The sequence below is a fragment of the Zosterops lateralis genome, assembly GCF_965231275.1.
Source record: "Zosterops lateralis genome assembly, chromosome: 3".
Lineage (NCBI taxonomy): Eukaryota > Metazoa > Chordata > Aves > Passeriformes > Zosteropidae > Zosterops > Zosterops lateralis.
In genome coordinates, this window is record NC_139764.1 from 108,251,090 (window position 1) to 108,265,686 (window position 14,597).

Sequence of the window (14,597 nt, forward strand, 5' to 3'; positions counted from 1 at the left end):
AGAACCCTAAAAATGCTTCTTCTGTCATTGTCCATAGTGGGGAAATACCCCCGATCCACCTGTTAGCCTGAAGAGCTGGCTCCATCCCAGATGGAGCTCACTTGGCTGTTGGTGGTCAGAGGGGAAAATGGTCTTGGGAGCTCCATCCTCCAGAGTAATTGGTACCCCTGCAACATCACCACAGGAGGGCCTGAGGGGTTGTCACTAAAACCATGGTGAGGCGAGTGCCCTGGAACTGTGAGGATGTCCATCCTACTCCTGTCTGCATCCCACCCCAGCTCTCCACTACCTTATCCCATCACCCCTTCTCACTCCTGTTCTATCCCATCCCACCCCTCTCCTACCCCATCTCTCCTCACTCCCATCCCATCCCATCCCATCCCATCCCATCCCATCCCATCCCATCCCATCCCATCCCACACCACCTCTCCCCTACCGTACCTCACTCCACCCATCCCACCCCTCTTCACTCCCATTCCAACTCATCCTGTATGTCCCTACCCCACTCCATCTTACCCCACCTCTCCCCTACCCTAAACTATCCCACCCCTCCTCGCTCCCATCCCATCCCATCCCATCCCATCCCATCCCATCCCATCCCATCCCATCCCATCCCATCCCATCCCATCCCATCCCATCCCATCCCATCCCATCCCATCCCATCCCATCCCATCCCATCCCATCCCACTTCACCCTCAGGGTGGGGGCACCCACACCTTGAGGGAGGGCAGCTTTGACACAAAACGCTGTCTGGTTCCTACCGCTCCCTGTGTGTGGGGTGTCACTGGGGCCTCCAGCCCTGGCTCCCCTGTGTCCCCTCACTGCCCTGTGCCACTCACCCGCCCCGCTCACCGTGTCCTGTGTCCCTCTCACCTGACCTCACTCACCTGTCACTTGTCCTCGTCCATCCCTAGTCCCCACACATCCCCTGCCCGGCTCTCCTGGCCTCACTGATCTCTCCCTGTGCATCCCCCGTGCCCTCCCCTCTGCCCCCTGTCCCCTCACGGGCCCCGCCGGTCACCGACTCCCGGCGCGTCGCCGTGGGACTGGGGGCGTGGCCAATGCTGTGGGAGGCGGGACCAACGCTCTCCTCGCATTCTCATTGGCGGTTTCTCCTGCCTGTTTAGGCGAGGGCGTTTCTGATTGGGCCGCCCCGTCCTCCACCTTGGCGGGCGCGGCGCGGGCGGGCACGGGGCGCTCTGAGGGAGCGTTGGGCGCGGAGGACTCCGGGCGGGCAGGGACGGGCGAGCGAGCCGCAGGTAAGGGCGCGCCCGCCTCCCCTGGATTCTCTCCCCGCCGGGGCCGCAGCGCTGTCCCGCAGACCTGGGTTATGCAACCGCCCCGCGGTCCTGCCCCGGCGCCGCGCAGCCCTCGGGGCTCCATCCACCCGCGGCTCTCGGGGCGCGGGGGATGCGCGGCGGGCCCGCGGTCACCCCTCGGGAGGGGCCGGGCCGGTGTCTCCCCCGCGGGGATGCGGAGGAGCCCGTGGGGAGGGAGGGATGGGGGCGTGGGAAGGGGGTTTGCGGCCGTGCCGGAGCAGGTCGGGGATGCGGACCCGGACCCGGACCGGGCGCTCGGGCAGCTCCGCGCCGGGAGCCCTGAGAGAGACAGAGAGAGAGAGGCTCTTCTCGGGCTGCTTTAAACTTGGCTGCCGTAGCCGAGGGGGTGAAGAATGGCTTTGAAGTGAAGGAAGGTTGGTTTAGATTAGATATTAGGAATAAGTTCTTTATTTTAAGGCTGGTGGGGCACTGGTATAGGTTGCCCGGAGAAGATGTGAATACCCCATCCCTGGAAGTGACTTCCCCATCCCTGGAAGTGTCCAAAGCCAGCCTTGCATGGGGCTTAGAGCAGACTGGGATAGTGGAAGGTGTTCCTGCCCGTGGTAGGGGCTTGGAACGAGATGGTTTTTAATATCCCTTCCAACCCAAACCGTGCTATGATTCAGTGATCCCAAGCCAATATCATTTGATGCTTATATAATAGGTACCTCTCCAAACTTGCTGGTTTGGAGGTTGTTTTTTTTTCCTCACCTCTCCTAGATTCTTTTGTACCCCTTTAAAATATTGTGTTCCTTTATTACTTGAGTTTGGAGTTTAATGAAGGTTCCTAAAAACAAATGTAAGTTTATACAGCTGAAAGAAATCATATAAATGAGAACTGTAGTTTAATCAGGGCTTATACTTTACACCAGCTTCTGTCTTCGGCTTTCAAGTTTTGCCCTTGGAAATGGTTTGGTCTTTTAGCTAGTTACAGTGGCTGCCCTGACGAAAAGGAAGACTCCTATTCTATGAAAACACACGATTAGTGTAAAGAAACTGCTGCATTTATTGCAGTGAAACTAAATGATGTGGTTGCCCATCATCCTTGAACAGATGGAAGTCTGAATACTGTGAGAATATAAAACATTACAGAAAACTGCTAACACATCTCAATCAACAAGGACAGAAGAAAATTTTCATATCTGTTAACTAGTTTTGGTCTGGTCTCTTTAACAGCAGGATCTGTCCTATCCTCCTTAAACTTCCAAGAAGTTGTCAGCTGTGTGATAGTTTGTCTGTGCTCTTCCAAAAGTATTGTGGTTTGTATTCAGAGTCAGTAGCTTGGTTTGTCATTGTTTGTGTCAAAAACGTTTGTCATTGCCTTGGTGTCCTTTATTTATTTACTTATTTATTTATAAATTACTGGATTGTGCTAGCAGGAAATCCTTTTAGAGGAGGAAACTTTGAAGTTTTATTCCAAGTCATCGTTGTATCCCGATTGTCTTCTAAGCCCTGTGAATGGCTCCTATTGCAGGTAGTTCTGGGTAAGATTTGGGGCACAGTTCTGAATTTCAGGTTACAGGCTGGAGGGCTGCTGAACGAGTGTTCCACTGACCCCTGTGTGAGGTGACAGCTCTGGCTGAAGGCCAGTGAAGCTCTAATGCTGTGTGCCCCTTATAAAACTGGCTTGCTTTAAATAGATTAGCATAGAGGCCAAGTGAAGGTGATTAGGAAGCTTGTTCTGGTTTCTTTGTGTTTGGGGAGGCTTTTTCTTTTTTTTTTTGTTCTTTGAATACCTTAATGTTGCCATGGTTACTGTAGTGCCCCGATTGATCGAAGCTCAGCTTCTTGACTTTAAGAACAGCACAATCTTCACACCTGACATTGGCTGCTCCAAAATACCACCTTCCTGTTGTGCAGCGGGGCTGGAATTTTGTCTTGGTTGGGTTCACTGGTGCCTCCTGGATTGTTTTCTCCAGCTCTGGAGATGCAGATGCTCAGCAGGGCAATGCCAAATGAGTCCCTTTGTGGTCTCAGGACACATCCCCGGTGTGGGAGGCACAGCTGAACCTTCAGGGTGATGTGCATGTCTTGGGCTGCTTGAGCTGACCAGTCCTGCTTTGGAGGAATAAAACTGAATAGTCCCTTTGGATGTTAAAAGCTTCCAAAAATAGTTCCAAAGTCTCAGCTAAATTTAATGCGGCTAGAATGTCAATGGAAAGGATTAGAACATTTGGGATTTGCACCCGTTAGCATTTAGAGAAAAAAAAAATTAAAATCCTCTTCCTCATATCTGCCACTTTTGTAAGAGGGAAAGTGGAGATTGGCACTGTTTTTGTGTGGTGTTAACCAAACTGGAGCTCAGATGTGAGTGGATTTCCCTGTACTGGTAATTTTGATTCCTGTGAGGGAGTTTCCCCAGGTGGGGGATCAGAGTGAAGCTGTGGGAGGGGGACACCACAGTCCTTGTTGCTTTTGACTCAGCAAAGGTTCATTAATCCTGTCATGTGAGGTCCAGTTCTGCTCTTTCTAATTAAGTAAAAAGCCTCTATTTAAGTCCATAGGAGCTTTCCATAGTGAAGAATTAGCACCATTAAAAATAATGCTCATCTCCAGTGTTCATTGTGCAGAGTGGAATGAAATTCCAGTAAGTTACTGTGTGACCTTCCCTGTTACATTTGTGCTTTCTGACAGAGCCTTCGGTGTGGGGCCACTTGGCTTCAGCAGGAGATGCAGCCAGCCCTGGGCAGACACCACTGAAACTGGTGGCTCTGCTGCTATAAAGTCAGTGAATATTTTAAGTAAAAAATTATTCTTTCAGTAAAATCTTATTCACTGGGTTTGATTTCCCCCCCTCCTGCCTCTCTTCTGCCTTTGAATTATGGTAAAAATTGCTTTTCTGGGGCTGTTTTATTTTTTTTCTTCAGTAGGAGCTACAATAGAATCCCTACTCTTCTCCTGGACTCTTCTAGAAAAGCAACTGTAACTTTTCTTGCTTTGTTTTTTTTTCTCCAAATTTTCTTAATTCCTGCAGATTATGGTTTCCAGGTTTGCACTCAGGACTCAATAATATTTCTAGTTTATAGTGATTATATTTAAAGCTTCTATTTGTAACTTTTTGTTTGCTTTATTCTATTTTTAGTCATGTTGTTTGTCATGGCAAGCAGTGTTTAATAAAAAAAAAAGTAAAGTTTCCTTGTGATTTCAAGAGATATGTGCCTGTTTCTTGATGTCCCTCAGGGATTCTTTTTAAAAACTCTGCACACAGGGAAATGTTCACCAAGGAAATGCCTTATTAGTTTCCATAAAAACAGTGGATAAATCTATAAATGCAGAGTGAAATAGAAGGCATTGGTCCATTCAGACTCTTCATACACTCAAATTATCTTCATTCAATACAATTTCTGCTGAAGGTTTTGGCTCTGCAGGGATCTGACTGCATGAGAAGATGTACATCTTTGCCCTTTCAGTTTTATTATATTTGTAATATTATAAAATAAGTGTAATATTTCAAAGAGAAACTTCAGTGAGCTACTGCTGTTTTTCACTGAATATAATTTTCTGCTGGCCTCTGTTAATTTTAATTAGACGTGTACTGTGTCTAAAAATAGTGAGGTAACAGAATGAACACTGAGCTCCCACATGGAATCTCTACGGAGATTTTGGTCACAAAAAACTGAACACTGACATGACCTGATCTGTGCCAGTGGGAAGAGTGTTTGCCTTGTGTTTGGAGTTATCCCAAATTAGAAACCTTTGCCCACCTGGACCACAGGAGGAGAAATTTCAAGTAACCCAAATCAGAGTGAAGTGATGTGTAGGGTCTGGGAGGGAAGTGGCTGCTGTGGCTCTCCAAGGGTTAAAAGTTGAGGGTCCAAACCTTCCACCAAATTCAGAAATAACACAGGTAACATTTGGGTGTGTCTTAAGTAAAGGGAACAAATGGATGTGGCATAAAGTGCTCAGCTTTAGTTGGAAGTTATATGGAGTTGTTTGGCTCAGGTTTGAATCTGCCTCAGTGTCCTACACTTCTCTGACAGAGTTTGCAGTCATGATCCCAGTTAAGATTTTGGATAATTTAGCATCAGTATTGGTGCTGGATAGTGCCTGTATTAGTGCATTTTTATTGGTTTTTTAAATGGCATTGCCAGTTCTTTTGAAATTCTGTATGGTGACTTCTGGTATCTCATGTATTTGTAAAATCTGATTTGGGAAGGGAGAAGCAAATGCATAACTTGATTTGAACTCATTGCATTTTAAAAGGAAGATAGGTACAGTTTTCTATTATGTGGGTGTTTTGTGTTTTTATTTTTTTTATTTTTTTTTCAATATAAAAAGGATCCTAAAGGGATAAACTTAACTTATTTTGCGAGAAGCTGTGGAAAGGAGCTTTAACATAAATGGGAATGTGATCCAATGATTGTGTTATTGTAACATAAAAGATTACTTTTAATTGGGCTTATTTTACAAGGGAATCCAGCTCTTGGATGATACATGACTTAGAGTTAATTGTTTTAAGGGATTTGAAATGTAAATTCTTTTGTTCTAAATTAGTTGAATAATTGAAAAGAGAATGTGGATTTTCTTGACAGAGGACTACCTGAAGTGGCTAAGTAAATTCAAAGAATCCACAAAACACTACCAACAACATACCTGAGCCTTAAGGTTTGGCAGACATAATTATGGATATGTAATTATGACTTTTTACATATTTATGTCAATTTTTGTATGTGTAACATTATTCATAATATGGAAAAATGTAACATTTCCATCTTATGCCTGAGGATAATCTCTGATTGAAGTCTGCTAACAAATGTTGTTGATTCAAGTATGCTTGTCCTCTCTGATTATTGTTGAGCTCAGACTCACAGGCAGTTTATTTCTCTTGGGGAACATGTATGTATTTAATTAGTGTATTTCTATTTTAACTGTGGTGCTTTCCATGGTGCAGAGCATGGCTAAGGAAAATCTGGCAAACAGCAGTTACTGCATACAGGTGTTCTTAACCATCCCATCATAAATTGGGCAGAGGATTCAAGAAGTATAAGTTGACTTGCTGGTGGTGGGAACACTAATCAGAACTAGAAGATTCCTGTGCAGGCACAGACACCAACCTGCAACTCTGGGAAAAGACCTGGTCAAAAGGCCTGTGAGACAGTGACTTTCTTGAAAAGACTTGGCTGATACCCAAGTCCCATTGGGCAAAAATGTCTCAATAATTGGCTGGGGAAAAAAAACCCAAACAAACCTTTTTCCTATCCAGGAGCTCTAGCAGAACAAGACTACTGCCACATGATGTAAATATTTATTAATTTCTCATTCTGGCTGTTGCAGCATATGTTTATTTTTGTTATTGGTTAAAAACCTGAGCTTTGTGGTTGTAACTTAAAATCCTGTTTTGTTTTGTTGTTTGTCATAGTGCTTTTGCTGAATTTCTAACTTAAAAGCTTTCCTATGTAGTACTTTATTATAATATGGCTCTCCCAGGAGGGAACAATAAACAACTGTTTGGTGAGGAAGCCTAGAGACTTTTCTGTCAATTGAGATTCTTTGCTTCTCTGCAGAATTAGCTCTGTTATGCCTTGGGAAAGGAGGTATGAAACTTGTTAGCTTTAACATTCATAATCCAAATTCCTTCAACTTCAGTGTCTCCAGTGTGACTCTCAGATGGGCAGTGTCTTCCCTGGCTGCAAATTGTTTGCCTGTTGTGAATGAAATTCTTCCCACAGCCTGGCACAAGTCTGTCCTGCCATGTAAATTGTGTTTTGTAACACACTGGGCTTGAGGTTCATTTCCATAAAGCTAATGACACAGGCTAGACATGATGACAAACATGCTTAGAGATGATTGTTTTTGGAGGAGATGATTTATTAAAGCTTTTTGCTAGAGAAAATGCTGCATTCTGATGTGAAGTTTGTGGCTGCTCTGAGGATTTCTTTAGACATTTCTTTAGACATTCTTTCCTTGGATGTGTTTACCATGAAATGTACAGTGGTAGAAAGCTTAAGTGAGTTGGTTCAAATACCAAAGGCAATGTTGCTGTGATGGTGAGCTCTCTTACACTTCCTGAACACGTAGCCATCTCTTCTGCCATTTGTTAAGGCTTTTTCTTTCCAATTAGAATTTAATTTCTAAGCTGAAATTAGTTGGAGGTAGTTGTGCTAATAGTGGGCTGAGCTGTTGAAAGGAAAGTGTGTATTTGATAGCCTGAAAACCCCTCCTCAGGTTAACACAGTACTTTTGGGGATGGCTTCGGCTTGTGTACTTGAGAACTTCTGTCATTAGCCCTGAGACTCCAGCAATAACAATTACTGATATCTCCATAACCTTATGTTATGGAATGATGTGCTCTGTCATCAGCCTAATCTCATTTCAGAGCAGAGGTTATATGAAAGGCACAGCCATGGCAAATTAGCTCCATAATTCAGCTTTACTGAGATTAAGTGTAATAAACCCATATGGTTTAATTTTGGACAGCAGTCCTATATAGTGTGTTTGAGCTAATATTTACAGCTATTTATAGAGAATAGCAAGTATTCAAGAGAGCAAGGGCAGAGAAGAACAGATGAGCTTGCTGAGTTTATGTAACTCTCTAAATGTTTGTGTTAGGAGGAACAGCAGCTAATGATTGCATATTGTTATTGAAAGAAACAAATAAAAGGGGGTAGATTATTATCCAGTAAACTTCTAGTTAACTTACTGGGCTCTGTTGATGGGATAGGTTGATGTCTACTAAGGAATGCTAAATACCTGATTTTATACTAATTAACACACTGATCATTAATTGGACCTTGATTTACTCCCTTTGGCTGGCATGAAGCTTCCTCTCATAACAACAATAGTGATACCATTCAATGTATGGGGTCATTATGTGTGCCCATAATTTTGTGTGCCTTAAAACTACATTTCTATACTGATAAAGGCTCCACAATCAGCAGGACTTTGCTAAAAGTGCTGAAGGTCATCTTGAGTCCCCTCTTCCCTTAACTTTATTTGCTTCCTGATGTGATTTATGTGCAAAGAAATTGCTAATGGGCTTTTAAAACCAGTGTAAGTTCTGTACTTAAACTGTAGAAGAAATTGGCTGTAGCAGAGATGTCTCTTGGTTGTATGGTTGTACTGGTTTTTGATGATGCTATGTTCATGCTCCTTTCCATAAGGATTTTTTTTTTTTTTTTTTTTTTTTTTTTTTTTTTTTTTTTTATGCTTGGTTTAAATTTCAAAGTTCTTTTCAAAGTTCTTCTTACCCTGGGTATTATACTTCCTGAGCTGGCTGCAGACTCAGAAGCATCAGCAGCCCTCCCAGTAACAAACATGGTTCTCTTAAACCCAAATACAGCCCAGTGTTTTCTCACAGGGCAAGGGACCCTTAAGTTCAGAAGCTTGTACTGGTATGTTTAGGCCTTTTCTGTGCTAATAAATGGAGTTAAAGCCAAGTCCCTGTTTGAACCTTGATGAGACTGGTCTTAGTGCCCTGTTGCCAGAGGCCAGTTTTTGCCTTGGAATAGTGTGAAATTTGCTTTCTACAAACAGAGCCCGCAAACTTAAGAATCTCTGGGTTACCTTGTATATGTGAAGTGTTTAAATATGTAGTGTAACTATGTGATGTTCTCTTCTCTGTGCTGCCAGGGATGAGGGGAGATTCTTACGTCTTTGGACAGCGGGGCCTTGGCCACTATGGCTGCATCCCAGAGGATGGAGGACAGTTCCTACTCTACTCTATCAATGGAGACAATGGCCTGAAGAGATGTTTTGCAGAGGAAGATTTTCATGAAATAATTGATTTCAATGATCTCCCGAATTCTCTCTTCGCCTGTAACGTTCACCAGTCCGTGTTTGAGGATGAGGACAGTAAGGTACAGTGTCTGTTTCCAAGTTTTTCCTGTAAGATAAACCTATGCTTTATATCTGTTTATTGCAGTCAGTGAAACAGTTTAATCTGTCCCATGCAACAAAACTTGATCACAAATATGACTCCTTTCTGAGGTGGCAACAATTCTGCTTTGATGTTTATTTCAGGAGTTTAAAAGGCTTTTTGTCAGCTGAGGTAATGAAAAAATGTTTTTCTTTTGTTGAGATTTGCAGAACACTGAAATGGAGGTTTGTGTCTTCATGGCAACCTTGGCTGCAGAGATGGTGGGAATGGTAAAGTCAAATGTGTGATGGCTGCTTCTGCTTGCTGATCACAGATCACTGAGATGGGAGGCTGCCTTTCTGTATTTTCTCACAGAATTAGAGAATCCTTAGGTTGGAAAAGACCTTTAAGATTGAATCCAAGCATTAGCCCAGCACTGCCAAGCCCACCACTAAACTGTGTCCCCAAGTGCCACATGTAGAAATCTTTCAAACCCCTTCAGGGCTGGTGACTCAACCCCTTCTCTGGGCAGCCTGTTCCAGTGCTTGACAACCCTTTTGGTGGATAATCTTTTCCTAATATCCAAGCTATGCCTCCCCTGGCATGCCTTGAGACCTTTTCCTTATGTCTTACTGATTGCTAATTTGGATAAGAGACCATTACCTGCCTCACTCCAACCTCCTTTTATGTACTTGTAGAGAAGAGAGATAAGGTCTGATGTGTTTTAAATTATCTGTAATACTGTGTTCTCACTGTCATTCACTTCAGATTTTCTAGATAAAAAGACATGAGAAGCTTTATGAAAATACTTTGAACTCTGCAATTATCTAAAACAATGCTGAGAACAACATGGTCTTAAGATAATAATAATAATAACAACAAATCAACTCTTGCAGGAAGTGTTCAGTTCCTGTTTCTTAGTCTAGTATTCTTTCTGAATATAAAACTGATATTCAGGAATATAAAACTGATAGCTTGGGGCTTTATTGTCTGATGAAATGAGTCTGAGCTAATTGTTATGGGCACATCTAAAGCTACTTGAGTGTCCTGTTCAGAATTTTCAATTCAGAAACAAGCTGGCAGTGGTACAGTGGGTTTTGCCTGAAACTGTCTGAGGTATTCCGATAAAACCACAAAAGCACTGGGACCAGAGCTGGCCAGAATGGACAATAACTTTTTAGTGGGGGGATTACCAGATAAAAGAGCAATAAAACAAGACTTCTAAGGACACAGGCTGCCTGATAAAGGTACTGACAGTGATGTCTGGTGAGGCTGCACAAGTGGAATTATTTGGGTTTAGTTTTTTAGGCATTTTTCTCTTGTGTATGTTCGAATAATATAGACTAGTGCTGTGATATGAGCTTTAGAATGGGCACTTCTATATTAGAATTCTACACTCCAAATTGCAATTCTGAAAAACAGTGCCCTATTTTATTGAATAGGCCTTTTGCTAATAAGCATCTTGCATTTACATTCTACCATTTCCCAGAATTTTCTCACCATCTGGTAATGCACTCGACTAAAGTTGAAGGGGTTTGAAAGTCCAGTTTTAAAGGAAGAAAACAGAAGCCCACCTGGAAGCAGAGAATCTCTCTCTCTCTCTCCACCCTGCAGAGAGATTCTATCCCCATTTGCTCCTGAGCTTTCCCTTTTGAGAGCTGTATTCTGGTATTTAGCTGATGGCTTAGTTAGAAAATGGAATGGGTGATTATGTAAGTATGTGGGATAGCAATCCCCAAAGACTTGCAGGACTTAAGGATGTGTCTTAAGAATAGCAGCTGGGTTGTGGAGGTGGATGTGCTGAGCCACGTGAGGGTCTGTGAATGCCCTGTCCGTGCTGGGGGTTGAGCAGCTCTGTTTGCAGGTAAGTGGTTACTCCTCTAAGTCTCTGTTTAACGAGACAGGATTACCTTCAGATTTCTCATTAAATCCAAGAACCTGGGGAGTTGATTATGGTTTTTATTATTCCTGTAGAACGTGTACTTGTGTTCCCAGTTGATTAATACCCATAATCCTTTCTATTAATAACTGTTGCTGCAAGATAAGGGCACACATGAATTCAAAATAAAATGTTGTCAAGTTGCAAAGCTAAATTTTAAAATCTCACATGATCACTATTCATAAACGGTGCCAACAATCATATCTTCAATTATGTATTGATCCAAAGCATATGTAATAGTACACTAAACTTCTAAAAAATATGTACTACAGTAATGGTTATATCTAAAATTGTTTAATTGTGGTGTTCATTCTACAGAAAGTAAAGCTTTTTGTAATATATTTTTCATTTTTACACTTGACCTGCACTTTAGGAGGAAAGTAAAGGTATGATTGGAAGTTACAACTTAGCTAGTAAAGGAAGCCAGAGAAACCCCTCATTGTAAATGGTTGGTTTGATTTGGTGTGGAAAGTTCTGAGTGGCTTTAGCATGGAACAGCTTTAATGCAAAGAAGTTATTCTGTCAGTACTAAAGTTACATTATCTGAAGTGTCTAAGGGGCTGAAACATCAAGTTCAAACTTCTAACACTCTAATATCTAAGCAATATGCTCACTAAAGACAGGTTTTAATATGAAGGCATTTAAATCCTTTGTATCAGATACAGGGTGAATTCCAGACTCTGCTGGAATGTGGACTTGCAGCAGCTACGGGCAGCAGGTACACCTGTGCTGGGGATAATCTGATTTGGGTTGTTCTGAGTCCTGTGTCAGAAATACCCTTTCACCAGTGTTGTGTCTACAATCCCTCTTAGAAGGGATTCTGTCTCCTGTCAAAAGCAATGATGGCACCTGCAGGGAGACTGAGTTCAGATTTTCATTTTCTGAAGGTGAGGAATTCTGGCAGCTGAAGGCCATGTCCTTTGCAAGGAAAGACACAGGCCTGGGTTTTCTCCTGGCTGGCACCCTGAGGTTTCCCCATCCTGAGCCTGAAGAGTTGTGGACTCTGGGATCTGAAGATGAGTTCGCCATCAGGCTTCAAGGAAGCTGCTTGGAACTGACTGCCCTGAAACACTGAAGAAAAGGGGAATATAGATTAATGCTACCTACAACTGATCCTGCTTCACTAACAGAGCATCTGGTCAAAAAATATTTCCCTACCTTCCAGGCTGTGTTCTTGGAAAGAAATGTGTGCTTAGATCAGGAGGATGCCCCAGATAACTGGATCAATAATATGGGCATTTAAGGATTTGTGCAGGATGTTTTAACAGCTTGTTACAGCTGAGGGGAGGTGGCTTTGTTTATCTCTGCTCCCATCATGGGCAGCCTGCACCTTCCTATGGAAAATGAAATTGTATCTTCTTTACAGTGTGCTTGAAATACAGAGCTTTTTAGTTCCTAAAATCCAGCAAAGGTGAGGAGATTATCCAACAGGATAATCTGTTGCAAAGCTGGGATCACATTCGGTTGTGCCCCTGTCACTGTCCTCTGTTCTAATCATTTGTTTTGGCATAAAGCTGTTAATGGTAGGGGCAGATTAATTTAGTGTTTTGGAGTGTACAGCACTGACTTGGTTGGGTCATGGAAATCTTATTGTAAAGAAGCTAAAAATAAAATTTTGCCTTAACCCTGGGTTTTGCCATATTGATGGGACTATTTATGTGTGAGCAAAATGTGACAAAATTGACACTTACTTTTGGCTAGTAGTGTGACTGAATGGGAGGTGCTGCTTCTTTTAGCTTTCCTGATAAAGCAACTTTGTTGGCGAGCCAAAGGCCAAGACTCCTGAGGGTAGGTATTTGAGTGTTTCAGCAGTTAATTGCTATCCATAGCCCTTAAACTCTGGCTAGTAACCCTTTTGTTGTGTTTTTGTTATGAATGTATCACTGTTTTGTAAAACCAACCTTTCTGTTCTGTGACTCGAACTTCCTTCAGGCTGGGACTGGTAAACACACTGTCAAAGTGAAGCATCTTTGTCTCTTAGGATGGTTTCTTCAGATGCTGCAGTGCCTCAGGAGATGCTTACACAAAGCTGTCATTATTAGAATATGTTTTCATGAGGGAAGGATGTGTTTCCTCAAGCATTTTAGAAGCTGCGTGATCCTTTTTTTACCTTCTTTTGGCTCAAATTGGAAGGAGCACCAATTAAACTTGATGGTTTTATTTCAGATAAAGAATGATTCATCAGTTCCTTAGCATTTTAGTTATGGTGAAGCTGCCTAGGCAGTGATGGCCAAAGTCCACCAAGTGCTTTTTCTTGCCAATGTAATCTAAACCAATAGAGGATACTATTATTATTTCTGCATGAGAAAACACTGATCAAATGTTTCCAGTTCTGGAATTTCCAGCATGAGGAAGACAAAGATATACTGGAGGGAGGTCACAGAGATGAAGGGATGGGAGCCTGTCTGCTCTGAAGAACGGCCAAGAGAGCTGTGCCTGTTGAGCTGCAGAAGGCTCAGTAGGATCTGGGCAGTGTGTGTGAACTCCTAAGGACAGTGTGCAAACAGGCCTGATCCAGACTCCTTTCAGTGGTGCCAAGTGCCAGGAGCAGAGGCCACAGGCACCAACTGAAACACAAGAGGTTCCCTCTGAACATCAGGAAATGCTTTTTTACTGAGGCAGTGATACCACAGGGTGCCCAGGGAGGTGGTGCAGTCTCTCTCTGTCCATGGAGATACTCCAGAGTTGTCTGGACATGGTCCTGGGTAGCTGAACCCAAGCTGGCCCTGCTTCAGCCAGGGGTGGGTTGGAAAAGATGAGCTCCAGAGGCCCTTTCCAACCTCCTCCTGTCTGTGATTCTGAGAGCATCTGTTGAAATGTGTACTAATTCTGATGCAGAGGGCCAGTGTGGGAATGCAAGACTGGGGAATTAAGGTGATTAAAAATGCATTTTCTGAACCTTGAGCTTAATGGAGGTGGGGTGGGGCAGGAAGGAGAAAAGTCAAACTATCAAGCCAATGGAAAAGATAATCCTATTTTAATAGAAGGACTTTACTATGAAAACAGTTACTATTTTCATGAGGGATTCTTTCACTTTACAACTTTATTTACATATATTGGATGATTGCTTGCTCTTACTGCAGAAGCCTCTGTTAGATTTCCTCTGACTTCTTTCTTTTTTTAAGATGTATTATTGAACTTGGATCCTGAAAAATATTTATGGCTCCCTCAGGTGGGTGCTGAAATATTTTTCCAAGGGTGATGCTTTAAGAGCTCTTTGTAGCCTTACTTGTAAGGGCATTTTTTCCTTTGAACTTGCATTCAGATTTCTCAACAAAACCCATTTTCCTGCTGCTATTTTTGTTTTTAAGGTTCAGTGAAAGACACTGGACTGCTCACTGGTCTGCTGTGTTGTCTTTAACTTTTGTATGTTAATTCTGGAACTGAAACTTTGTCCTGATGCTTTGACTGAAGCAGATAATTGAAATGTGTCTGTTCAGTGCTCCTTTTAAACAAAGTGGAGCCAATGTGTCTGCTGCCATGTGTGAAATGTTTCTTCAGTTCCCTTTTCCTACAGGCAATTCAAGATGATGCTCTGGGAGGC

The 14,597-nt window shown here is 42.8% G+C and overlaps 1 protein-coding gene across 2 annotated transcripts in view; it reads left to right on the forward strand.

Moving 5' to 3' along the window:
* Positions 1-1,183: 1,183 nt before the first annotated feature.
* The window catches only part of RCAN2 (regulator of calcineurin 2), an 83,828-nt gene continuing 70,414 nt past the window's right edge, over positions 1,184-14,597 (forward strand). The window contains exons 1-2 of one of the 2 annotated variants that reach the window (XM_083858243.1): positions 1,184-1,259; positions 8,889-9,120. In XM_083858243.1, the coding sequence (XP_083714369.1) occupies positions 8,891-9,120 (230 nt within the window). In that variant the 5' untranslated portion in view covers positions 1,184-1,259; positions 8,889-8,890. The remainder of the gene's footprint in view (positions 1,260-8,888; positions 9,121-14,597) is intronic. The other variant, XM_083858242.1, reaches the window with a different exon arrangement.